The sequence below is a fragment of the Cervus elaphus genome, chromosome 29 (assembly GCF_910594005.1).
Source record: "Cervus elaphus chromosome 29, mCerEla1.1, whole genome shotgun sequence".
NCBI classification, from domain to species: domain Eukaryota; kingdom Metazoa; phylum Chordata; class Mammalia; order Artiodactyla; family Cervidae; genus Cervus; species Cervus elaphus.
Genome location: NC_057843.1, coordinates 43,919,894 through 43,947,864, shown reverse-complemented (window position 1 = coordinate 43,947,864; position 27,971 = coordinate 43,919,894). Strand labels below are relative to the sequence as shown.

The 27,971-nt window shown below is 43.9% G+C and overlaps 1 protein-coding gene across 4 annotated transcripts in view; it reads left to right on the top strand.

Annotated features, from left to right (window-relative positions):
* The window catches only part of APBA1 (amyloid beta precursor protein binding family A member 1), a 234,487-nt gene that overhangs the window by 183,945 nt on the left and 22,571 nt on the right, over positions 1-27,971 (top strand). For 3 of the 4 annotated variants that reach the window (XM_043890988.1, XM_043890989.1, XM_043890991.1), the window contains 6 exons: positions 6,044-6,139; positions 10,494-10,533; positions 13,973-14,118; positions 25,360-25,392; positions 26,429-26,515; positions 27,391-27,576. In XM_043890988.1, the coding sequence (XP_043746923.1) occupies positions 6,044-6,139; positions 10,494-10,533; positions 13,973-14,118; positions 25,360-25,392; positions 26,429-26,515; positions 27,391-27,576 (588 nt within the window). The remainder of the gene's footprint in view (positions 1-6,043; positions 6,140-10,493; positions 10,534-13,972; positions 14,119-25,359; positions 25,393-26,428; positions 26,516-27,390; positions 27,577-27,971) is intronic. The other variant, XM_043890992.1, reaches the window with a different exon arrangement.

Genomic DNA, 27,971 nt, shown 5'->3' with positions numbered 1-27,971 from the left:
GGACCGATTTGCATTCCCGTCAACAGTATAGGAGGGTTTCCTTTTCTCCACACCCTCTCCAGCATTGTTCTTAGTGTGAGGTGATACCTCACTGTAGTTTTATTTTCATTTCTCTAATAATTCATGGTAATGAGCATCTTTTCATGCGCCTATTGGCCATTTGTATGAATTTTTTTGAGAAATGTCTACTTAGTTCTTCTGCCCACTTTTTTTTACTGGGTTGTTTGTTTTTTGTTATTGAGTTGTGTGAGCTTAGAGAAGAAGTATTGACTTAAAGAGTCATAATTTTTCTCAGAAAAAAGTCATTGAAGCATACACTAGAACAACTGCCTTCAATTCACACATGACTTCTGCAGCATGATCAGAAACAGTCCTTTCAATCATAGAAAGGACCATTCCAGCAAAAATATTTAAAGACTGTTTTCCCAAGGGCCTCTATTATCACATGTTCCAGTCATGCTTTGTTTTTTGAAGCACCTCTAACATCATTATTGGTGATGGACAAGGAGGCCTGGCATGCTGCAGTCCTTGGGATTGCAGAGTCAGACACAACTGAGCGACTGAACTGAACATCAGTATCCTTCCATTTTTCTCTTTTTAATTGTTAACTGGTGTAACTCCACCAACTATTCAATGGCTCATAGTGGGTTTGAGCAATTCTCCAGTTTTACCTCCTTCAGTTTTGAGATTCTGCTTTTTCTTTATTTTTGCAGTCTTTGCACTTCTGCCCTGCAATGCAGTTGCTGTTTTGTTCTGGTTTGGTTTTGTCTGGAAACACCAGATGGTCCTAGCAGTCAACAGAGATCAGCTGACAATGGTGTGGACCAGATAGACGCTAGTGTTTGGGAGGGAAGGCTGTGAAGACTAACCCTGCAAGTAGTTAGCTCCTTAGCGGTGGTTTTTATGTTAAGGTGACTTGTTTTCTCAGGGACTCGGTGACATTCCTTACAGAGGACATCTTACACGTGTTCATGGGTCTGTCTGCCCTGCCAGACCAGGAGCTCCTTGGGCACAGGCAGGGACCTGGGCCTCTCCAGACACTGTCAGCACATCCGTGTTAGATAAGTGAGTGAATGACCCAGGTCAAGCTCACTTTTTTGTGTCTTTTGACTAGAATTCCTCCAGAAGTCTTTCACAATCCCTGTATACCTCTCCACATCACCGCCTTGCTCTCAGTGCTGCCTCGGTCCTTAGGCTTTTCTGAAAACGGCTCTGTCCATTTGGAGAGAGCCAGGGGTTCTTTACCCCTGGCTTTGGGGCGTTCTCAGTGTCATTCCGTCAGCTTTTCTGGGTGATGATCTGTTCTTTTAGGATTAGAGGAAAGGGAAGACCAAAGTGGTAACTCAACCCCTCAGTCCTTTAGATCTTCCAGTTTGATTCAGGAAATAGTTACTAAAGTGCCTAGACTGTGCTTCTCCGATGAGGACAACAGGCCAGTGACTTATAAGGAAAATAGCCTCTGGGCAAAGAGTAGACACAGTCTGTCACCAAGTGGAGCTCCAGTGACTGGTCCCAGCCCTGCTCTTCAGCCCATTTCTCCCCTCCCTGCAGAGCTGTGCTTCCCTCCCTGCCTCTGTTTCTAGTACCTTCAGCCTCTTCCCAATCCCATCCTGCTGCATGAAGACCATCCAGTTTTCAGGGCTCAGCTGAAGTAGTGCCTTCCCAGTGTAGTAACGCTGCTAACACACTCCTCCCCTCCTGCAGAAGTGTTCCCTCCCAACCCTGTGTCTCTGTGTATGAACGCATGTCCCAGCTGCCTTCTGCAGCGCTGACTTCATACCTTTCCACCTCCTACCTGGAAAGAGGTGGACGGAACAACCACAACATCTCTTGCCTCTTTGTTTCTGGGTCCAGTGCTAGGAACACAAGGAGGCACCGAAATGTCTAAATGTCTAATGGATGAATAAATAAGTAATAATTACTTGTGCACTGCTTTTCACCCCTACAGGCATAGCCTGAAAGTGCCATGAACTGTTCGTCTGTCTCGCCCCCAGCCATCAACAGTTTATGTGCCCCTAGTGTCCAGTGAATGAAAATGACTGATTGGCTTTCCCTCCAGATGCTGTTGCATCCTTGGACCTAAGGACAGGATTATCCATCTCTTATCCCAGCATTGAAGAGCCTAAGCCTGAAGACTGGGAGCTCTGCTTTCACCACCCCAGGGCTGTGGTGAATCAGCTAGAGCATAATCTACAGAAAACAAATTGTTGAGCTTAAGGAGACCTCCTGTAATTCCAGAACAGGGAGTTGTCAAGTCATCTTTGAACAGTGCCTTCATAGAGATCCAATGTGGCACTTACCTTTGTGAATCTCCAAGCCCACCTTTGCTTCCCACCCTTGGTCTCATTTGCCTGAAACTGAGTATCCATCCAGAAAGCATGAGACTCCAGACTGAAATATGTAATGATAGTTTTTACTTTTTGCCTCATTTCATTGGTTAAATTTTGCTTCCAATACATTCTTTGAAAGTAAAAACTATTCTCCAATTTCTGGTTTTCTCTCTGCTCTTCAGCATATGAAGAGGCAGAAGTTGGGGTGAGGGGCAGAGGACTTTTAAAGCAGACATTTGAGATGAATTGACATTAACGCCTTGGTTTGGGCTCCATGGAATCTGTGTCTGCTCTGAAGGTGTTTGTCCATCTTGACTTTGTCAGCAGTGGTGTAGTGGGTAGTAGGCTTCCAGGTAGGGTAATCTCTTGGGGACAGTTTTCTGCTTTAAAGGAACTTTACTGGAGCTAAGGTCGGAGTCTTCACAAGCAAAGGCCATTTCTCTAGTTTTCCAGTTCAAAACGCAGATGTAGCAGTGTAGGGGTCGCATAACAGAAAGATGCTTATCACTGACCTCTAAGAATAATATAGGAGAGTAGTTGTTGACTGCTTTTGGCACAAGTTGGAAAACATGGTAAGGCTGAAAACCACATTGACATCATTTATTCAGTAAACGTTTACTGAGTGAATCCCTGCTGTTCACAAGTGCCCAGGGAGAGGCATTTGGATCACCAAGATGAATACAAGAGCTTTGCTAAAGAGTTCTTGGGAAAGGGGAGGCACACACCGAAACAGATAATTACAAAACCTGGGACGTGCCATCAGGGGAGAATAGTAGCTTGAACAGAGCCTGAGAAGGCTTCAACAAGATGAGCGCTTTCGAAGGAGAGAACAAGGGAGAACGCTCTAGATGGAGATCAGTAATTGCATGTGCAAACAGAAAGAAGCTCAAGGGACCTCATTTGCATGTGGAAGGCTAGGGAAGGGAAGTGGCTCCTAATCAGGCCTGGTGTGGGGCCCATGAGAGCCTCGGCGAGACAGTGCCCACCAGAGTCAGGTATGTGCCTCTTCTCTGGGGTCCCGTGGTGGGTGACTGGCACTGGTCACCAAGCCTTATTGTGGGGTCCAGCCTGCCTTGCAGATAACCTATCTTCTCACATCATCCAGAGATGACCTGGTGCTCAGAGCCCTGCAAAGCCTCCATTTTTAGAAGCTTTGCAACAGAAACTAATTAGAGAAATAGGCACTATGGGATACTTTGGGAGGTTTTTTTTTATTTTAATGAAAGTGATACATTTGTCCTCAAACCAAGCAATTAAAGAAAAAGCAGCTGTGCTAGCTTCCCCAGGGACTAGACCTTTGAAATCTTTGTGACAGAGAAAATTACTTGGGGAAAAATAGACATAAATATCTAAGAACTGCTTCATATTTGAAAAACTAGGAAAATTTAAAGGCATTAAATTCTCATGAAAACTTTACTCTGTTAATTTTGAGTAGGCCAGACACAGAGCTAACTCAGCAAGTCCCCACCACCTTTCTGGGGTGCCAAATGAAAAGTTCTGTGTGTTCTTTTCGGAGGCACACAGGGTATCTTTCTTGCATCAGAGACCGAGGGGCTCAGGTACCTTGTACCTCATGTCACCCTGATGTGTGTCCTCTTGGCTTAACTATGGAGCAGCTGATTTCTGCACGTGAGTGATGAAGAGGCCTGCTGGTCCTCACCACTCTGCTCAGAATCAGATACATCAGCTCATGGGAAACACATCCAGGCCTCGCAGCAACAGGTCGACAGTACCATGTCTGTGTGCGTAACTCTGCGTCTCACCACATCACCCTTGAGTTCATTGGGTATTTCCTGTAACTGAGACTTTTTGGAGAGAATTTATTGTTTCTATGATTTCACCCAGTGCTTGCTGACCCTCCGCCCCACCCCGCTGTGTATGAACATGTCCCCTCCCCTCCTCTGTACCGCTGCCCCATGGAACATTCTCCCTCCCCAAGCAGAGATACATTCCTGATGTCTCTGTACCCCCACTTCCCCTGGGGCTCAGTCTCCAGAGATCAGGAGCAGGCTCAAGCTACTGCTCGTGTGATTTTGCTTTCTTTGCCCAGCATGTACCTCTCCTCACTCGTATCCCTGCACTTCCTCAGAGAATAGATCTTTACCTGGACTGGGTTTTATGCCTTCCATCAAACAAGCTGTGAAGCGACGCGCTCTTGCTCTCAGAGGACCGTGGCTACAGAATTCTTAAGCATCCCTGTGGCTTATCTGAAGATTTTCTTCATCCCCCAGATTTTGGGAGCATGCAGAAATCTTCGGGGATCAGCTGGGGAGGGTTTTAAGCACCTTCACTGGCCTGGAGCTTCAGATCCATTCAAGCAGGGCCCACACAGGGAGCCTGAGCTCATCACCTGGGGGCAGTAACATGCCTGCTGGAACCCCTGCTTTCCAATCCTTTTCTAAGTCTTATTTTTTTTTTTCTCTTTCTCTTTTATTATTAAGTAGATCAGTGAGTATCTAAAAGTGTATTTAAGTGGGGAAAGGAGAGGGTGGGACAAATTGAGAAAGTAGCATTGAAGCATATCGATTACATATCCAGGTATATGTATATCCAGGTAATAATAAGCATATCCAGGTAAAACAGATAGCTACTGGGAAGTTGTTATATAACACAGGGGGCTCAACCTGGTGCTCTGTGACAACCTGGAGGGGTGGGATGGGGAAGGGCGTTGGGGGGGGGGGTTCAAGAGGGAGGGGAACATATGTATACACAGGGCTGATTCATGCTGTTGTATGGAAGAAACGAACACAACGCTGTAAAACGATTATCCTCCAATTAAAAATAGATTTTTTAAAAGGTGTGTTTATTATAACAAATAAAACCATGTTCTCATCACCTAATTTGACAAATGGAAAATTACCAGTAATTTTGAAGCCTCCTTTCTTCTCTTCCTCAACTCTCTACCCTTCTCTTCCTTCTCCTTATATAATAAATTATTTCATTTTCCTTGTATTTGAACTTCAATAAGAGGAATGAAACTGTGCTTTTGCCTCTCTGTGCCTTTAACTTTTTCTTAATATTCTTGAGACTTAGCCGTGTTGTATCTTTTATTGTAGTTTGTTCATTTTAAGTGATAAGCCTCATTTTTAAACACATTGCTTAACAAAGAGTTTAACTCTTCTAAAGTCGCCAAGGTAATGTTGTTTGGGTGCTGAAATATCTCTACTTTCAGTGGCTGCTGGATTAAATCAGACAAAATTATTTTACAACTGGTTTGGTTTCCATTCATCAAAACCAGTCCCAGCTATCTCTTTAAAAATTTATGCTTTAATTTTTACTTTTTCATTTAGGTCCTCTTGGGCAGGTGATTTTTTAAGACGTTTAGCATCCAAAGTCTTTGTATCCTTCAGTAAGAAAAATGTTTTAAAAACAGAAACCACTTGAGTATCACTATGAGCTTTATTCATCTGTGCTTTAAGTTTGGTCGTCAGCTTTTGCTGTGTTTCAACCCTTGGCCTGAGGTGGTGGATGAGGGAGAAAGGGAGTTATAAGGGCCTCTTTGAAAACAGGGCAGGAATTTAAAGAAAGCTTGACAAATCCAAGCCTTCTAGGTACTGTCGGCAGCTCCTTTCCAGGAAGTTTTCTCACTGCTGAAATGTTCTTCAGCTGTGTGCAACTTTCTCTTCTTTCCCCAGGTCCCCAAGGCCAGGTGGTTCACCCCATCCTTCCCTGTGCAGTTCTCATGCTGTTTTCCTTTGCTGTCTGTTTTCCAGTCCCCATCTCCAGGCAGTTCCTCACCCCTGGGTGCAGAGTCTTTGAGCACACCCCTTCATCCTGGTGACCCCGCAGAAGCCTCCACAAATAAAGAGGTAGGATACCATTTTGTTTCCAAAGCCATCAGTCCATTATGTTTTATTCTAATTCTGGTTTATGCTTTACCCGGCCTCCCATAGAGTTGCTGACCCAGATTACCGTAGGGAGAACAATCCTAATCTCTGCAGCATGGAATTCAGTGATTAAAGCTATGCCATCCCGTTCGATAGCCACTAGCCACATGTGTCTATTTTAATTCATAAATAAGATGAAAAAGTCACTTCCTCAGGCACACTAGCCACATTTCAGGTGCTCAGTAGCCACACGTGACTAGTGGCTATTGTACTGGAAGCAGAGGTTACAGAATATTTCCTTGATTTCTGAAGATTCTCTTGAACATGGAACATCAAAAACTATTGAGCAGTGAGGTCATGAGCCTCGATGCCATGGCATTACAGTTGCTATGTGGTTTGGGAAGTGGGCTGGTTTCTTAAATACTCAATTATTTCAGACCCAAGTAAAATAGCTTTTTGACAACAGGGCAACTGCTTGTCCTGTTTCTCTGGGGTGACTCTTGTTCATGCTTGTCGTCCAAGCAGCATACCTGGTGAGCACCCCTTCTCACTCTAAAGCAGTGCTATCCAAGAGGACTCCCTGTGATGCTGGGAATGCTCTGCTTCTGGACTATCCTGAATGGTAGACACTAGCCATGTGTGCCTCGCTAGCCCTTGAGATGTGGCCAGTGGCACTGAGAAACTGAATTTTTCATTTTATTGCATTTTAATTAAATAACTCTGTGTGGCTAGGGGCTGCTGGGAAGTGCAACTGTAAAGTGTCTCTTTGAACAGTAAATCATGTGGTCACCCTACTGATGGAGGCCAGGCTGAGCTCTGGCAGAGAATATTTAAGAGAGAAGATGCTGCTGGCTCCTACTAAGGTTTCTGAGGCTAGAAAAGGGCAGGTGTTTTTCCCTGAGGGGGAAACCTTGCCTTCTTCAGCACCCGTTGTCCTTTCACACCTGGCTAACTGCTCCTCCCACCGGTGTATGAACTCACATCAGGTAAATACTGACCTGCACCATCATCTTCTGTGTGGGCTCAGCTCGCTGTAAATATAGATGGTGCCTGATCAGCACTGGGGGTGTGCATGAAAGAGATAAACCACATAATGAATGATTGTCTCATTTTCCTTCCTTTTGCTGATAACTTTATGTTAAATTCAGTGGAGAAAGTGATCTCCATTTTAACCTGAGTGGCAGATCACTTCTAAAAAGGAGTCTTAGTTAAAATTTACCCTTTAAGTATCATTGAATACACATCCGTTTGCCATTAAATATTCATGCAGGGGAGAAGTATTTTTTTATTAATCTATTCATATTAAAGCAAACAAACACAGGGAGACAGTCTCAGAAATGACACCAACATTAGAATTTAGATTTGAAATATGCTTTGTCCTTCTCTGGTCTTGATCAGGCTTCAGGAACAGGAGTAATGGGGTTACGGTTTCTTCTGGCCCTGCACCCCTGATATTTTATTCATAGTGCACGAATAGGTGAGGACAGATGGCAAGAAGAAAGGCCACAGTGATGATAACAATAATGGGAGTTACCATTTCTTGAGCATTTATAGCATTCAGGCACCAGGCCAAGCAAATCACATAGTATCTCATTTAAGCATTAAATGACTTCTATGAGGTAGGAATTATTGTCCTCATTTATTAATGGAGGAAGCTGAGAGGTTAAGTAACTTACCTTACGTCCCAGATGTCACAAGTGGTAGGGCCAGGTTTAAAATCCAGAGTTCTGGAGAGCCCAGGCTCTTAACATCACAATCTCTTGTCCCTGGGGTAAAGAGTACTTGCAGGACGTCCACTGTGTGAACAGGTAGCTTGTGTGTTATTATTTCAAAGTTCAGGCCTCCAGGCTCTACACACAGTTTGTGTGACCTCTTGAACATCCCAAAGATTTGGCCTTCATCTTCTTGAATGTGTCTCTGTTAATTCTTGAATGTTAAGGATCAACTAATGTTCGTCTCTGTCCACATGTGAGAAAACAAAGGGCTCATCAGACATCTGAATGTTCAGCACTTGATTATTCATCAGATATAATAAGCAAGGCAAATGTGTTAGTTTCCCAGTTCCTACAGGACTTGGCACATGTTTCTGCATATCTTTAGAAATAATGATAAAAATCTTCTTTGTGTGCAATAATTAGAGATTCTTTCATTTCACAAAACTCTTAAAAAAAAAAAAGTGTACTACCCTAGAGACTAAAGAAAGCCAGTCATGAGCCCATGAATAGAGAATAAACGAATGAACCAAATGCCCTACATTGTGACTGTAAAGAAAATGGCAGCTTTTAGAGCTGTAGACTAAAGCAATTCTTTTGTAGCTTCTGCTTAAATCTGGGCACTGTCCTTGAGATTAGCATTCAGAAAAGTATCCGAATAGTCCAAGAAAATATAAATTGGCTTCTTAGTTGTACCTGGAAGCTAAACCATTTTGATTAGATGAAGTAAAGCCCCTATTGCCCGTAAATGCTGAGCGCAAGGAGAGGGAAATGGTTGGGAAATAATAATCTTAAAGTCTTTAGGCCCTTGTGAAGAAGCTAGCTTTCATCTGCATACCGTGAAGTTATAGATTTTATTTCTTTAAAGCAACAGAGTTTAAGCCAGCAGGCACTCAACTGGGCCTGTCTTCTCACTTGAGTAAATAGAAAGTAAAACTAATGTAAAGCATTTTTTAAATTGGAGTTCCCTTTTTCTCCTATCCACATAATCTTGATGTTCACTAGGTGTACATTTTTCCATAAATGCTTTAGCAGCTAGTAACTTTTCATTCCTGGTGAACTTGTGTCCTTAGTGTCCCTAAAGGTGATTCTTTTCTGAAACCAGAAACCCACCTTCTTTGGTATGAGGAGCTCTTTCATCCCAGTGAGCACATCTCCAGCACGTTTACTGCCTTGTGTATTGTGTGGCTAGTGTTGAATTCTTGTCCTTGTCCTGGGTTGATTTTAAAAGTCTTAACAATTTTAAAGTCTTAAAATTGTTTCTTTTACTCCCTCCAGTTTTTCACACAACAGTTAACACTATTGTTTTTTTTTTTTTTTAATGTTGTGCAAATTTAATTTATCATCCCTTTACCATTCCCATCTTCCAAATGAAGAGCACTGTATAAACTACATAAAGTGCTACGATGTGAAGTTGTTCCCATGATATCCCAGCCACCATCCAGGGCCCTTCCCTCTATCAGTCCACTAGGCACCCCAGAGTATTCCATCAATTCAAGTCACCCTAGTGAGCAGCTATGTTGTACTAGAGTCTTGTTCTGAAATCATCACCTAACACCTGGTAGATTGTTAGCAGGGAAAATCTTTAGGCTTTCTGAAGATAACCCTTGGCCACGCAGACTCTGATTTTGCCCATTTTAGGGACTCTTCTACACTAGCTCTCGACTCTCCTACAATGCTCACATCATCCTGCCCCAGACTGTCAGCTGCAAATTCTGTTACTGGTTGAAGTAGAAATGAATTACCCACTCTTATCCACTGAGAGTTATCTCTGGGACATTTGCTTGTGAAAGGAACCAAGGGCTAAGTGTTGGTCCTCTGAGAGCTGGCATTTAAACTGTCATCCAGTCAGGTCCTATAAAGTTTCTAACTGATTATATCCACTTCAAGGATGCTGTTGGGAGACTAACCTTTGCTGTGGGGTTTTACTTAATATAAAAAATTCCATTACATAAGTCATTATTGTGAAAGATTTTTTAACTGCTTCTTGAACTTCTTTGTTTATTGGGCTCTTATTTTAAGAATAATATATAATACATGGTAACATAATAATGACTTATGTAATGGAATTTTTAAACTAAAACACACCAGTAAGAGATGAAGAGATAAAAAAAAAACCCTAGCAACCATTTTTAGCACAATGAGAGATCAGACCTAAAGTACAAATAAAATTTGCCCTGCAAAAGACCTAAAGTGGAATAAAATTCTCAAAGGGAATTCTTAATTTTAACATATAATCATATTATTGGTGCCTTTACTAATCAACAGTTTATCACTTACACACCTAGATTCTTGTAAATATAAATTGAGCCTTTTATTGTTACCGCTGATTATGAATTTTGGTCCATGGATTATTTTTTAAGATAACAAACATTTCTCTGATCGTGGAATGTAGGGTTTTTAGATTATCTAAAATATGAATGGATGGTTCTGGGCTTCAGGTAGCTTTTAATAATGAATGCATATATTTATTCACACTTCATTTTCTGTAGCCAAAAATGGTTGACAGCTGGTTAATATCTGCCATTGGTGATGTATTTATTTTTCATTTTGCATGGATGGTTGTGTTAATGCATTTTTAATGATGCTTTGCCCTTTTTGAAACCTTTTTGTCTTAATTACAGTCAAGAAAAAGCTTGGCTTCATTCCCAACCTACGTTGAAGGTAAGAGCTGAAAAGGAAATACTAAACACTGAGTCATTCATGAATCTTTTAGCATTTGGGGATTGGAAGAACTGGGCTGTAAGATTACTAGTGGGAAAGAAAGGCCACAAAGTCTCTTATTCACAGTCTTCAGTTTTAGAATCTCGGACTAAAACAGCAATAGCCATGAACCTCTCAAAGACCCTCCTCCCTGCCTTTGCTGATTCTGTCCAGGAGACAGTGAGGCTGGGGGATGGCTGGGGGTTTTGCCTAGCCTAGAACTGGCCATTTTGGATTCAAAACCTCTGTCTCTTTATCTCCAATCCAGCATACCTCTTGCATTCATCAGGAACCATTCAATTAGGAACAATGTTTAACTAAGGGAGAAGTTTTGGTCCTTTTCATTTGAAAAAAAAATTCCCAGTAACTCCTGTCTCTTGCTTGGGTGAGCTAGTAATGTTAACACTTATCAAGCTCTCTTACTCTGCCAGGTACTGATAACTAGTTGAATCCTCAGATTGATCTTGTGAAGTGGATTTTATCATTGTCCCCATGTTATGCATGAGAACTAGGGCATGGAGCGAGGGTGAGCAGCCTTCCCAAGATCCTGCAGTGAGAATCGCAGAGACAGGCTGGGAACCGGCAGTCTTAACTCTGCCCTTCTCCATGCAATCGATAGTCTGTGCAGGACAGCCACACGCGGTTGCGCAGGTTGTTCACTGCCCAAGTGGACTCCATCAGCAGGTCTGGTGGGGCCAAAACTCAGTGCAGACTAGGCACCATAACCTGAGGTTGGACCACACAGATGCGCAGCTCCTGATCCTCTGCCGGGGAGGATGGCAGATGATTTGAGGGAGCAGCGGGATTGTCATATCCTTGAAGGAGGGTTTTCTGGGGGCCAGAGGATACCCAGACATCGTGTCTGACCTTTAGCTTCTATGTATGTTCCACTGCCCAAGAATAAATTACCTGAATTCATAAACCTGAACCCTTGGGCCTGAAGCCCAGGACAAGCTCATTTCTTTCTTGAGTAACCTGGAAATTATATGCACTGTTTTTGCAACGATCCAGAACTCCACAAGAGCACTTGGGGGAGTTTTCAGAAATTTAGAAGCTATTCTTCTTCAAGATTTCCAAGCTCAGCATCAACATGAATATGAAGATATAATGTGTGTGCTTGTTCACCCATAGAGCAACACAAAGGCATCGCTAAAAAGGAAAGTCTGAAATTCTTTGACTTGGGAGAAATATAACTTTAATTTTTTTAACTTTAAAAAAGTTACACTAGCACTAAGCGTAAAATGAAATTATGAAATTATTTTTTGTGAGTGTAATACAGTGACATTTGATTCTAGTCAATTTCCCCAGAAAATAATTGAAATAAAATTGTATCTCAAATATGTATTTGTTCAGGTCCAATATTTCTCTCAGCTTCTTGACATTTATATAGTCACTTAAATATCACCTGGATTACTCTTAAACACATCTGCATATTCATACTTACTGTGGTTGAAAAGGGACCCTTTTCAGTAAAGAGAGCTAAACCCACCAGTGAATATATGATAGTGGAAGTCCCATAGAGAAGATGTTTCTCTTTTTTTTTTTCTTCTAACATTCATTATTTTCACAAAAGGAAGGTTTTTAAAAGTTGCTATTCCAGAGGAGGTCTTTTTTTGTCTTGGTTGTCAAAAATGATTATATTTATGTAACATAAATCCATCACTGGGATTTATGATGATATTTTACTTTTTACAAGACATAGTATAGATCCAAACTTGTCCATGTATTATTTTACTTTGGCAGTAAAATAGTTTCCCTGCTATATAACTAAAGTTATACATTGTAAATAGCCTGAATTCTGCTCATATCTGTAAAACCTTCAGGGTAGGAAGCATGTATCTTTCAAGAAGCACATAAATGACTGGTATGTGGTAGAGGCAGGTTTGGCTGTATTCCTCACTGTTTGTCCAGAAACCTTTCTCAGAAATACTGAGAATCAGAAAACTTAACAGGTTTCCTGATTTAATTTCTACACAGATGCTTTGTGAAGACCTTTCCTAAAACATTGTTAATTTCTTTTTTTTTTCACCAGCACCATGGTTTTAGGAAAACAAATAGATTGCGTTGTCTGTACCCTGATAAGTAGCTTATCATGGGAACCAGCTGTTTAAACTCAAGATGAGCTTGATGTGTAAGGATAAAAATAAAAATCATTCCAGATTAGCTCTTCAAGAGGAAAAAACAAATTGTTTCCATTTCAAGTTGTCTAATTTAAGACCCTGAGTTTTTAACAGTGGGTTAAAAAGTATATTTTAGTCTTTCCAAATATGGCATTCAAGCCAAAGAAAATACTTATGTTTTAATGGCAGAATTAAAATGTCTTTCTTATCACATCTGTTGTAAAGTTATGTTTTAGTCCCAAATACGTTTTAATTTCCAATGGGGTTTATAGGTGATCATGGTGAGAATCAAACTTCGCAGGTGACTCAGTGGTAAAGACCCTGCCTGCCAATGCAGGAGACATGGGTTCTGTCCCTGGATCAGAAAGATCCCCTGGAGAAGGATATGGCAGTCCACTCCAGTATTCTTGCCTGGAAAATCCCATAGTCAGAGGAGCCTGATGGACTACAGTCCATGGGATCGCAAAAGAGCCAAACACAACTGAGCAACTAAACAACAACAATGGTTAGAACCAGATGCCTCCATTTTAAATATTTAAAATTAAGGGTTTGATTTAAAAGGCTGGTGAATGAGAACAGAAAATTCCAAATTTCCTTGGAATTGGTATGTATGTGGATGCAGGCCGGGCACATTACAGCTGGTAAGTCAACAAGGTTTTTAGCACGAGACCACAACTCTGGGGTCATGTTACCTCTCTTGCAGACTTCAGGTTAGAGGCTTTTCAGGGAATCCAGACATTGTGCAGCAAATACTCATTTCTCTGATTTATAATATTTATTTCCCCCATTATGGATAAAATGGAGGGGGTAGGTGATAGGAATCAGTGGCAAGCAAAGGAACTGCTGTATGATGAGGCTGTCTAACAAGATGGCCTTCTGCTCATCTAACCATTTGTCCAGCAAACATTTATTTTATACCCACTGTGTGACAGACTCTGACTAGACACAGGAAAGCCAGAGGTGATGGTATTGTGCTCCTGTCCCAAAAAACAACATCATTTATCAATGAACTTTATATTTCATGTTTAAATAAATATTCACACTGTTTCTCATAGTAAATGGCCTGGGTGAAGTACATTCCTCTCAGGAAGAATTTTCCCTTCTGTTTCAAAATGAAGACAGTGAAGGGAGATCAGAGAGATGCCTTAGACTCTCAGTAGATGCACCTGCCCAGGGGTGTTGGGAGCTGACCACCTGTGTTGGAGGTGTATAGCAGAGGGGAGGGGGCATGATGGGGGGCACACGTGGCCTCACTCACCACCACGGTCTGTGTATTACAGTTCCTGGACCTTGTGACCCTGAGGACTTGATTGATGGAATCATTTTTGCTGCTAATTACCTTGGCTCCACCCAGCTGCTCTCAGACAAAACTCCCTCCAAAAACGTGCGAATGATGCAGGCCCAGGAAGCAGTAAGCAGGATCAAGGTGAGGGGGTACTCTGTGCTCCGAGGAGGGTGGTGGGCCAGTGTGGGCGGCTAAGCCATCCATAGTGATCGCCCCGCACCACGTGTCCCAAGTTTAGGTGACATGACAGGCAGGGCTTATACCTGTACCTGCCAAAGTTCTCAGTAGAAAGAAGATTTCCAAAACGTGTGTGAGTCTTGATGCATAAATGCTATATAATTTGGTTGTTCTTAATGGCCAGCCTTGAGGAAGAAGTACATACGATGATAAGCTTTGGAAAGGTGGAAAGATGAGGAAGGACAGCATTTTAAATATTATCTTTCCAATATGTGAGCACTGTATCACTGTATTTCTGCTGACAGAGATCAGTGCCTTAAACATTCATGCTACAGTGTGGTTCAAACTAGGTGTCATTGCTTTTGAACCTGTCAATCCTGTTCAAGCTAGATTGAACTGGCTTCAGTTCAGTTCAGTCGTTCAGTCATGTCCAACTCTTTGCAACCCCAGGGACTGCAGCACACCAGGCCTCCCTGCCCATCACCAACTCCCAGAGCTTGCTCAAACTCATGTCCATTGACTGAGTGATGCCATCCAACCATCTCATCCTCTGTCATCCCCTTCTCCTCCTGCCTTCAGTCTTTCCAAGCACCAGGGTCTTTTCCAGTGAGTCAGTTCTTCACATCAGGTGACCAAAGTATTGGAGCTTCAGCTTCAGTCCTTCTAATGAATATTTAGGACTGGTTTCCTTTAGGATTGACTGGTTTGATCTTGCAGTCCAAGGGACTCTCAAGAGCCTTCTCCGATACCATAGTTCAAAAGCATCCATTCTTCAGTACTTAGCTTTCTTTCTGGTCCAACTCTCACATCCATACATGACTACTGGAAAAACCATAGCTTTGACTAGATGGACCTTTGTCGGCAAAGTAATATCTCTGCTTTTTAGTCTGCTGTCTAGGTTGGTCATAGTTTTTCTTCCAAGGAGCAAGCGTCTTTTAATTTCATGGCTGCAGTCACCATCTACAGTGAGTTTGGAGCCCAAGAAAATAAAGTCTGTCACCCGTTCGACTGTTTCCCCATCTCTTTGCTGTTAAGTGATAGGACCGGATGCCATGATCTTCATTTTCTGAATGTTGAGTTTTAAGCCAACTTTTTTCAATCTCCTCTTTCACTTTCATCAAGAGGCTCGTTAGTTCTTCTTCGCTTTCTGCCATAAGGGTGGTGTCATTTGCATATATGAGGTTATTGATCTTTATCCCGGCAATCTTGATTCCAGCTTGTGTTTCATCCAGCCCAGCATTTTGCTTGATGTACTCTGCATGTAAGTTAAATAAGCAGGGTGATGATATACAGCCTTGACGTACTCCTTTCCCAGTTTTGAACCAATCCATTGTTCCATGTCTGATTCTTACTGTTCCTTCTTGACCTACATACAGATTTCTCAGGAGGCAGGTTAGGTAGTCTGGTATTCCCATGTCTTTCAGAATTTTCCACAGTTTGTTGTGATCTACACAGTCAAAGGCTTTGGTATAATTAATAAAGCAGAAGTAGATGCTTTTCTGGAATTCTCTTGCTTTTTCTATGATCCAGTGGATGTTGGCAATTTGATCTTTTGTTCCTCTGCCTTTTCTAAATCCAGCTTAAACATCTGCAAGTTCTCAGTACACGTACTGTTAAAACCTGGCTTGGAGAATTTTGAGCATTACTTTGCTTGCGTGTGAGATGAGTGTAATTGTGTGGAAGTTTGAACATTCTTCAGCATTGCCTTTCTTTGGGATTGGAATGAAAACTGACCTTTTCCAGCTCTGTGGCCACTGCTGAGTTTTCCAAATTTGTTGGCATATTGAGTGCAGCACTTTCACAGCATCATCTTTTAGGACTTGAAATAGGTTAGCTGGAATTCAATCACCTCCACTAGCTTTCTTCATAATGATGATTCCTAAAGCCCACTTGACCTCGCACTCTGGGAGGTCTGGCTCTAGATGAGTGATCACACCATCATGATTATCTGAGTCGTGAAGATATTTTTTGTATAGTTCTTCTTTGTATTTTTTCCACCTCTTCTTAATATCTTCTGCTTCTGTTAGGTCCATGCCATTTTTGTCCTTTATTGTGCCCATCTTTGTATGAAATGTTCCCTTGGTATCTATAATTTTCTTGAAGAGATCTTTGTTCTTTCCCATTCTGTTTTTTTCATCTATTTCTTTGCATTGATTGCTGAGGAAGGCTTTCTTATCTCTCCTTTCTATTCTTTGGAACTCTGCATTCAGATGGATATCTTTCCTTTCCTCCTTTGCCTTTCGCTTCTCTTCTTCACTCAGCCATTTGTAAGACCTCCTCAGACAACCATTTTGCCTTTTGCATTTCTTTTCCTTGGAGATGATTTTGATCCCCACCTCCTGTACAATGTTACAAACCTCTGTCTATAGTTCATCAGGCACTCTATCAGATCTAATCCCTTGAATCTATTTGTCACTTCCACTGTATAATCGTAAGGGATTTGTTTTAGGTCATACATGAATGGTCTAGGGGTTTTCCCTACTTTCTTCAATTTAAGTCTGAATTTGGCAATAAGGAGTTCATGATCTGAGCCACAGTCAGCTGAACTGGCTTGCTTCACCTAAAAGAAAGCATTTGATCAGAGCTAAACCAAGGCTAATCTAAACCAAGTCAGTGCAAGGCTAACTCGGTTCAAATCAGTCATAACCTGTTTGCATCTGTTTTGTCAAGATTTAAAAGGAGCAAGCTTGTTTGATCCCTGAAACCACTTTTGTCTAGTTTAAGTCATTCACAGCTAGTTTGAACCAGCCAAACTAGCTTGAACTGGTTTGAACTGGTCTGAACTGACCCCATGGAATTGCAGCCTCTAGAGTATCCACCACGATGCTAGTGCCCCTAGAACCGTGGACAAGCCAGTGGTGACAGGGACCCTGATGGTACCATTGTGTCATTCAGGTGCTGCCAGCACCTAGAACCCCTGAGGCTGTTTTCACCTAGAGCCACAGACATTTCATCACCACTGAAATCAGAGCTGGGGACTTCCAGCGAGTTGAAATAGCTTAGGACTTGTGAGATTTGGTTCTGTCCAGTTTCCATTGGTCAGAATCAACTCCCTTCTCAAGGGACTGTTCCCTTTTCGTGTCTTCTGTCTCACACATCCCCAGGCTTCATCCTGGGCTTTGAATGGCAGTGTGGAATGAGAAGCAAGAGTCCTTAACTCTCTGCATCAAGGGAAGAATATTTGTTGAGCACGTATGTGTGCAAGGCTGTGCAGGATCCTGGGAGGGAGGAAAAATAGTGATTTATATATAAGGTGAGATCCTTACCCTCAAGTTCAGCAGCACAAATGAGAAGTGAATTAAGCCAGCAAATGTACAAGGGGGTGCCAGAGCAGGAGAGAGGGGTGTCAGGATCAAAAGGCCACAGGAGGGCGGGGAGCCCTTGTGAGCTGAGACATTGCCTGGAAGCCTGAGGGAGGAGAGGGCAGCAACCACGGACGTTGTGGAGGTCACACGGAGCAGGGGTGCTACTTCACGTCCTTCTACCCCAGCTCCTACACCCCTCCTCCAGGGCTGATGCTCATCTCATGAACTTGCCCGGGCTCTGGTGTGCCCTGAATAGTAGACAAGGTCAGCGCTGGCCCTTCCCTTCATTACCCGTCACTGCACAGGAAGCCCATGGTGCAACTTTTGATAGCATTATTGACAATTTATTGGCTTCCCTAGTGGCTTAGATGGTAAAGAATCTGCCTGCAATTGCAAGAGACCCAGGTTCGATCCCTGAGTCAGAAAGATTGCCTGGAGAAGTGAATGGCAACCCACTCCAGTATTCTTGCCTGGAGAATTCCATGGACAGAGGACCCTTATGGGCTACAGTCCATGGGATCGTAAAGAGTCAGATACGACTGAGCGACCAACACTACTACTACTACTACTGACATTTTAGGATTTAGGACGTATGACCCAGAGAGTAATTTACAGCTATATCAAGTCCCACCCCTGCCTCCAGAGGTGCATCTTACCTTGTGACTTCCACCTAGACCACTTCCTGACAGTGTATCAGACCGACCCTCCTACCCTCTGGGTCCTTCAGATGCAATAATGCTGCTGGTAGAACCTCAGGTTTCTGTTGAGCTGTCTATCAGAGCTTGTTTGATCTTTTACTCTCTCCCTGAACATAAAGAGGTGACATTAATAACTGGAGATGTCCCCACAGTGTTTTCCGTGTTAAAGATCTCCCAGGTGCAGAGTTCAAGAATGCACAAAACTCCCTGAGAACAAGCTGCTTTTCAGGCACTATCCTGCCTTATCTCATACTGGAGAACTTGAAAAACACAATCTTTAGGGACAGACTTCGGACTCCTCCTATCCCCACGGTTATCAGATATATTATGATTATAATTTTGTTACATCAGCATTTGTTAAGTAAACCCCCAGGTGAGCAGAAGACTACAAGAGAAATTGAGATGGAGAAGTTTAAGACTCAGAAGTCCTGGAGGAAGCACCTGCATACCTAGAGAGGCCATGTGGGGAGGTCTGGCAGGACCTGGGCGCATGCCTTTACCGGGGTCCATGGGTGGAATGCTTTGAGGTTCCCAGATGAAGGCCAGATTGGTCAGTGCGAACCAAAATGGGGTTTTGGTGAGCTCAGTGGAGGTATTAGCTAAGGGGCACCTTGGGGAAGGCCCTGGGCAGCTGGGGAAGACAAGGGCTGATGAGTGGGTGCGGGGTCCCTTTAGGAGCTGACATGTGCATGTGACTCTGCGGGCTGCTTTCCACAGCATTTGTGTGCATGAAGGGGCTAATGTCAGTTTAAGGTTCAGGCAGGCTGCTTGGCCAAACAGAATGGATGCTGAGGCAGTAATACCATGGAGTAACTTAGCTGAATTCTTGACCCAGCGCTTAGTTTCCTGGGTTAATAATGGTACCGTTAGCTCCCCCTGGGTCAGTGGAAGTACAGAGACCCTGGATGGTTCTCTGATAGACAGGGACCACCACTAAAGGGGGTGTTTGGAAAAGAGGCAGTGCTTTTGGTTGTTGCAGTGTCTGGGACATTTTTATTGGCATGAGTAGGTAGAACCAGAGAGCCTTGCCACCCTTTTATGTCCAAGACAGAGCCACGTGACAAAGATTTATCTCCTCCAGATTGCCAGAGCACCCGTCCCTGTCAAGGCACACTACCATTCAGGTGAATCCTCCAGAACAAAGCAATAGTCCACCCCAGAAAGAGTGCTGAGGAGCCCTGAGATCAAGTATGTTGTTTTGAGACGAGTTTTTCCTGGGTTCTGTTTATGGACTTCCTGACGGGGTCGTCCTTGACTCCCACAGCTAGGTCTGTCTGTCTGCTGCCCTGAGACACGTGTTTGTGTTCAGTGACCTGACGGGGACAGCAGGCACAGACTCAGCACCCGAATGTAGGGCAGGTCTTGGGCAAGACCCCAGACTCCAGCATCCCCATGCCAGACCCCTCCAAGCGCCAAGTGTTCTGCGCATTATACTTTGTGATTTCCCCAGTGGTTTCTGAGAGTGTTCTTTTCCATTTTCAAAGTCCAGCTCCCTGATGAGAAACCAGAAAGTTTACTTTTGAATCTTCCAAAAGGATTGGTATCCAGAAGTTCCACAAATCATTTGAACAAAAAATTAGAAGGCTTTGTCAATCAGAACAGGCAAGACAGGCTGTCTGATTATAAATCCATTTTAGACCTGCCTAGAGCAGAGTAAGCAGCTGGAAAACGTATATTTATCTTTACAGCAAATTGCTCTAGTGTGAGGAATTCATTATAGAGTGGTGAGATTAAACAGTCGCATTTCATGTATAAGTATCATTTCACAATGTGCTTCTTGCATCTGAAGGGAATGTTGCCTATCATTAAATATTTTCTGCCTTGTGTTCCTTTTACATGCATTTAAATGCCTGTCAGATTGTTTGCCTTTACACCCAGCCTGCCACTTTTTCAAATTGTGAGTGGAGAAGGCCGCGTTCAGAACCTGTGGTTTACTTCCTCGCCCCCAAGAAAGTTACTGTGGGGATGGCGCAGAGACTTCACCACGTGCACGGGGAACCACGGGGCTGAGAGCAGGTCTCCAGATGAACTCGGGTGGTCCAGGGAAGCCAGCACTGGGGTGCCCACATGTGCTCCCTTCTCTGAGGAAGGTGCTATATGCTTTTTCCTAAAGAGGCTGGCCTTTCAGGAATGAGTTACCCTGGGCCACCTCTAGAGAGACGCAGAGCAAGCAGAATGAGGCTACTGATTTTCTAGCCACGTCCATCCAGGAAGGAAGGGGGAAGGGATGCTCTGTGGATTTATTTGGAAATCCATTTAGTGATATCCTCACCACAAACTGATGAGTAATTCCTGGCTTGGTGCTCTCACCTACACACAGAGGAGCTTCCTCCTTTTTCTGATTCCTTCTGCCTGCCTCCCTCCCTCAGGGACCCCAGCTAGGCCCGCTCCTTCCTCTGCCAGCATTGTTTGTGTGACCCGATAGATGCCAGGGAGGCCTTCCTCTCAGGATCCCCGCTGTGGCCCTCTGGCCGTGTGTTTGAGGTGCTTTTGCTCTGAGCCAGCTCTGCCTCTGATGTTTGGGTTTCCATTTCAAAGCAGGCTTTAATTCCTGGTCTGTCCATCAATTATGTGGTGTCTGTCACTCACGTAGCACCAGCTGTGAGCTGACATTTAACAGTGACACTGGCTTTACACTTGGGAGTCTAAAGAATTGCAGTTTTCTTAAGTTACAAATAATGTACATGTTTATTTGCCAAAATGGGGGGAGGATTTCAAGTTGTGGTTTTTCTAGATATGAATCTGACTCAAAAAGCAAACTGTCCCCATTCAGGATCCCTGTGACAAGGCCTCTTAGCAGATAAAAATCAACCACATCCTTGACCCTGAGAAACTTGCTGTCTCGTGAGAGAGCCAGGAGGAGTGTTTAGGTAACTGAAATAACAAGGCAGGCTGAGGAGTCTGTGATTAAGACATTTCCATCTACCAAAATGTAAAATACAAGATACATCTGAGTGCAGCAGCAGAGTTAGAGGGTATCTGCCATTTTTTTGCAGTTGGTTTTTTTTTTTTTTTTTCATCTTTGTACTCTCCCTAATCTATTCTTTCTTCCTTGGTTCATCTTTTTTTGAGAAGTAAGAATAACCTTCCAGAAAGCTTCCCATTATGATTTAGAAATGTACTGGGCAGTGGTCCTCAGAGTGGGACCAGCAACAGCATCATCAGCTGGAAATTTGTTAGAAGTGCAGACTCTCAGGCCCCAACCCAGTCAGAGACTCAGGGAGGTAGAGCCCAGGAGCCTGTTTTCACAGGCCCTCTGGGAGATGGTAATGTGTGCCGCAGGTCGGGACCCACCCCCTGAGGGAAGTGGGGACCATCCATCCAGTGTGAAGGAGCCTCTGGTCTCCAGCTGTGCGCTCTCATTCTGGTCAAATGCAGCGCTCCTCGCTGATGGGGTCCCGTTGGCAGATAAGCACAAGAAACGCCGCCAAATAGATATTTTTGGTATCTGCCACATGTATTTTCCTATTAAAGGCTCTGAGAAGTCCTGTACTAAGGAGATTTAATTCATTTTTTTAACCAGAAGCTTCCACAATTACTTGAAAGCAGAATACATCATCCCTATGATGATACCTGATGGTCTTATTGCTGGGATTCTTTTAAATATGGTTTAAGAAAAACTTCTAGAGGGAGCTTTGCCCTACACTCAGTCAGTATCTGAAGCAGGCAGAGACAGCCCCTTCCGAGCCCTCCCACAGGCGGGAATCCTGCCTTGACCCTACCTAGAGAACCAGTTGAGAAGCCTGTACGGCAAGCTCACTCACCCCTTCCTCTCACTGCATCTCCATGCTTCATTTCACCCTCATTCCCACTTCACCCTCTGCTCCTCCACCGAAGACGGGGCGAGGTGCAGAAACTGCCTGAGCCGTAGAAACCGCTTCATGTCCATGCAGTGCGGTGTGTTTGTCTCCATGGCCTTTTGGTATTTTCTTTGGTCCACACATTTTTATAAGGCATATTCATTATCAAATATTCTTATATCTGTCTTTACTAGCCTGCCCCAAAAGATCAGATTTTTTTTTCCATTCTTTTATGGGGAGATTTTGTTTAGCTGTTTCAAAACTATGATTTAATTGTAAAATGAGAATTTCTGTCAGTGTAACCTTGTCTAAGCCAGCTGATCTCCCGTCTGACCTGAAGAAGTCTATGGTTGATAAAGAAGATACTGACATGGATAGCAGATCCTTTACGTACATTATCTCATTTATGCCTCCAAATGGAGAGGGTGGGGAATCCTGTGAGGTAGGTATCATTAACCCCATTTTACCAATGGACTGAGACAGACTGAGAAGTTTATAGATGAGAAATGTGTCCAGCTGGCACCGTAGCAATTTGGAATATAGAGTTAAGTTTCCAGTTTGATTATCTCTTCTGCCATTTAATAGCTGTGTGACCTTGGGCAAGTTAATTAGCCTCTCTGTGCCTGAGTTTTCTCTTCTGAAAGATGAGGATAATGTAGAGCCTGCCTCACAGGGTTATTGTAAGCTTCTATACTGATATATGTGAAGTGCTTAGAAGGATATGGGCATATGCTAAGTGCTCAGTCAGTGTTAGCTGGGGAAAGAAAAGCTAGAATAGTCAGAGGATCCCGGGCATAACTAGCCTTAGAGGGTCTTAGCGGCCTCAGGTACTCGGGACACGTTGTGGGTGGAGTGATTGGATGGACCGTGCTGCACGTGTCCTTTGGTGATCACCAGACTGCTGGTGATGAGCCACAGGTCTCATGAAAGCCAGGGCTTTAAATGGATGCTGTCAGCCCCTGCTTCAAGATGCATGTGGGCCTTAAGGCTCGTAGACCTTTCTCTGCTGCCCCAGCTTCTCATTCTGACTCTGACCCCATCGTGATTTCCAAACTTATGCCTAAATTTTTAATTCTAATTTGCTTCAGGGCACTTGGACATCATAAGTAATTTAAAGGTGGTGTTACTCTTAAGTGTACAAAATATTTTTGGCTTCATAAAAAAGTTCTCAAAATGCCTTTCATGGAACTTGGTTTGCCTTTTGGATCCTCTTCCTCGTCACCCATCCCAGTAAAAACAGAAAGTGGGCGTTTCATTGGTGGCAGGCTTGCTTTCCTTTGAGAGGGGCCCTTCAGATTAGATTTCTCATCCTCCAGGTGAAGAATTTTGACCAATGACCATTAAGTTTTGGTATCAAAAATAATGGAAATTCACATATTACTGCCATATCATTTCAGGGGAGGTAAGAAGACAGAGGTTAGGCTCTTATAGCAGTTGTTCTTCTTGAGGATCGTAACTGGTACAGATCAGGAATCTGTGGGCACAGCATCAGCCAGGAGCCACTCTTCAGATGCACAGATATTTCCACTGTCATTTCAGCAGTTAGGATAGCGCTTGCAGTTGCTGCCTCCAGACTTTCCCAGAGTAGACTATTTCATCACGAAGTCTTGACCACCAGTATGAGCTGTGAGGCTGGGGCTGCCCTGGTCTCCTGGGTGCACCAGATCAGCTGTTCAGTGTTTGGATGGCTGACTCATCCAATTTCTCCACCACGAGGTAGCACAGACAACACAATTAGTTGCTTACGAGGTAGTGACGTGTTGCCGAGAGCAAGAGCTTTGGCGCCAGGTGAGTACCAAGGATGTGAGGGAGCTGCTCTTCCCACACCCTACCCCCATCGTCACAGCAGTGCCCGTGGCTTGGCCACTGACTCACCGTCATTCGGGTCACGTCTGCGTGCACATAGCAGGCCTTACCAAAGCCAAGAGGCTGCATCCCAACACAGGCGAATTGTCTAACATCGTGATCTTGTGAGAGCAAACACAGAGTGCTTATAACACACCAGGCATCGCTTTGAGAGCATTGTGTATGCAGTTGACCCTTGGAACAACACAGGTCCACTTATACCTGGGTATATTTCAGGAGTAAATAGTACAGTATTATGTGGTCCAAGATCAGTTGACTCTGTGATTGGTAGACTCTAAGGATGCAGAACTGTGGGTGCAGAGGAACCAGCTGTGTATACAGAGGGCTAGCTGTAAGTTATACACGGATGACTCCATGGTGGTTGGCACCCCTAGCCCCACATTGTTTGAGGGTCAGCTGTACTCATTTTATCCTCACAGCAGCCCTATAAAGTAAATTCTGGTTTTCTCTTCATTTTACATTTGAGGAAACTGAAGCACAGAGATGTTAAGGGTCTTGTCCCAAGTCACATGACTAGTAGGTAGCAGAGCCAGAATTCAGTTTTGGACATCTGGCCTCAGAGTTTCTACTCTTATAGAACTCTGCTGTCTTGAATAAATCTTATATCTGTTTCTAGTTAGAAATAGGCTTTATTGAAGCCCTGGTGGCTCAAATAGTGAAGAATCTGCCTGCAGTGCAGGAGATGAGAATTCGATCTCTGGGTCAGGAAGGTCCCCTGGAGAAGGGAATGACTGCCCACTCCAGTATTCCTGCCTGGAGAATTCCATGGACAGAGGGGCCTGGCAGGCTACAGTCCATGGGGTTGCAAAGAATTGGACACAACTGAGCGACTAACACACACACAGGTTCTATTAATATTATACAAATTTAAGGCAAGAAGTATTACTGGAGTTAATAAAGAGGAAGAACAGTTGATTCAGAAGTCAATAACAAAAAGGTAACTAGGAAATCTTCAAATGTGTTTAAATTAAGAACACAAATAAGGTTCAAAGAAGACATCACAGTGGAAATTAGAAAGTGTTTTGAATGAAACGATAATTGCAACATATTAAAATTTGTGGGATATAGCTAAAATGGAGATTAGAGGAAGATTCATAGCTTTAAATATTATCAGGAAAGAAAAAAGTTTGAAAATCCATAATTTAAGTTTTCATCTTAAGCTAGAAAAAAATTGTCAAATTAAACCCAAAGAAAGTAGAAAGAAATAAAGATATAGGCTGAAGTCCATGAATTAGAATATAGGCATACAATAAAAGAAATCAATAGAACCAAAAGTTGGTTCTTTGAAAGCATCAATTGCAGTTAAGTATAAGGCACCTCAGTACATGTCCTTCCTCCTACTGCCCCCGCCAACTACCAAATTCTGATTTAGGAAATCAACAGTCGAGTGGGATTTGTTTTTAAAGCCAGTCCACCTCCCACAGAAATGCTTTATACCACTGTCGATATTAGTTTGTCAATTCCCTTTTCAACTTTGAGTCTCTGCAAATTCTTTTCTAACTGTTCTCCTGTCTCTGTTTGTTCCATGCTAAGCAGATGGCCCAGAAATTAGCCAAAAGCAGGAAGAAGGTGCAGTACAAACAACTTCATCAGCTTGATGTTATGCCTGTTTTTTTAATTTTTCATTTATTTATGTTTTGCCTTTTTTCTTATTTCGTGTTTTTGTTTTCTGCATCCAGCAAGTTTTTGTTCAGATTTCTTTTTGAACCGCCCCATAAGCCAACGTTTCTCAAAACTCAGTTGCCCAAAGTGGCTGTTTTCTGTTGCTCATTAGTCATCTCACTCCAGAGGAAGGCCAGGGAGCAGACTGGGGATGCTGAAGGAATCCTGCAGTAGTGTGCAAGTGCCCACCATTCAGGAGCATTCACATGGCAGGGACCTGGGTCTGCTCAATTCTAGTCATGTTTGATTTGTGGATTTGTCAGATTGCTGGATGCAAAAAAGAAAACTTGCTAATAACCACATGTGTGCAGAATCAAGCCCTAAATGAACCAGATTGGTGCGCTTTTTTTTGGTTGTGGAGCTTCCAGGTGCTTTAGAGCTACCCGTGGGACATTGAGGCATTGGGGCTCGCTCTTAATGGGGTGGCTTCCACAGCGGGTACTGCTTCTGTGTTGCTGTGGTGTGTGGGAACATGAAGACCCTCTTACCAGAACTGCCTCCAGATGCCTTGTTTGCACCTGCTGTAAACATCGACACCCGCCCCCCGCCCCATCACTTGAGCAGGAGCAAACTCTGACTTCTCCAAGGTCCTGGGGGTATGAGTCAGTCACCCTGATTCCTTCAATCTGTTGGGCTCTGAAACCCTTGCAGAAAGCGCCATTCACGTCATTGTTCAGAGAGTTAGATCTGCAGTGAGTTACTGCTTCCATGGCGGAAGAAGCAAAGGGTGTCCACAGTTCTCCCTGTCACCTGGAGGTGCTCACTCCGGTCCCTGTGGCCGTCCTCTGTGTGGTCCCTTTGGCTTTGGCAGTCTAATTCTGGAGTCTGAATCGCTGTTCTGGTGACTGTGTCTCAAAGCCTCTGTGTGTGAGTTAACCTTGCTCCCACGCACCTGGGTCAGAGCAACATATTAAGCTTTCCCTTGGTACGTTTTCCTTCTCAGGCTCCTGAAGGTGAATCTCAGCCAATGACCGAGGTGGATCTCTTCATTTCTACCCAGAGAATCAAAGTATTGAACGCCGACACGCAGGTATTAATTCGACGGCTCCCACCTGCCTAGGGGGTGAAGCTTAGCATGGCAACCGGGAGACTGTGTCCTTGTCTGTCAGGCCGCTGGGCCCAGATGCTGGCGGGCTCCCACACAAGCTCGGAGGCTGTGTCTGCAGTGCCTGCTGCTGATGTGGGGGGTGGGGGTTAGGGGGGGACTTGGTAAGGAGGGTTGGGGCTGTTAAAGATCAAAGGGAAAAACAAGCCACAGATATTGTTTGTGAATAATTCTCACAAACTTTTGTCAGAAGATTCATGAATTTGAACAGATTAGCCTTTCAAGAAATTTTGTTTAAAATCACACATACATATATAAACAAAACACAGTGATTGCATGCAGATTTTTTATTTTTTTTAGCTTCCCCAGCAGGGGTTTCCCAGGTGGCCCTAGTGGTAAAGAACCCACCTGCCAGTGAAGGAGACGCAAGAGATGCGGGTCCGATCCCTGGGTCAGGAAGACCCCCCTGGAGGAGGGCATGGCAACCCACTCCAGTATTCTTGCCTAGAAAATCCCATGGACAGAGGATCCTGGTGGGCACTGTATTCCAAAGGGTCACGAAGAGTCAGGCATGACTGAAGCGACTTAGCACGCACCCACAGAGATTCTGCTGGTTGTAAAATGATTTAAATTCCTTTTCACTTCCTGCTCTGGATTATCACCACTCAAGGGAATTGCTCCCAGGCCTGGGTGGGTACATGTAAATCTGCCAACACAGTGTTTGCAGTGAGCCCCAGAGCACCGCCACCCACACCCGCGGTGTGTGTGGACTGCCCTTGGCTACACTGTGAGTGGCAGACTCTCTCTTGGGTCATTAGATGATGCTCTAGGCTCACCAGCCTCTCCCGTCTCCCCTGCAGGAAACCATGATGGACCACCCTCTGAGGACCATTTCCTACATCGCAGATATCGGGAACATCGTTGTGCTGATGGCCCGCAGGCGGATGCCCCGCTCCAACTCCCAGGAGAACGTGGAAGCCTCCCACCCATCCCAAGATGGAAAAAGGCAGTACAAGATGATCTGCCATGTGTTCGAGTCTGAAGATGTAAGGGTGGCCTCCTCTCATCTCCTCCCCGTGATCTGATCTGAGCTGCCCTTGGGTAAACGGGTTCCCTCTAGTTCTCAGAACCTGAATCATAAGTGAGACAAATACTTACTATGTGTCAAGCACTGTTTTAGTGCTGGGGATATGAGGCTGAGTAAAACAGACAAGGTACTCCTCGTGAAGGTTGTAGAGAGACAGAAAATGAATAGGTAAATATACTTAATATAAAGTTAGGCAGAGGAATGTTTAATCAGGAAAAACTAGGTCAAGGGATAGAGGGGCAGGGGCTGTTTCAGGTAGAACAATGATCAGAGTCCTTTCTGAAGTCACATTGGAGCCGAACCTGAGTAGAGCTGAGAGGAAGGAACAGGTGCAGAGGCCCTGAGACAGAGGCC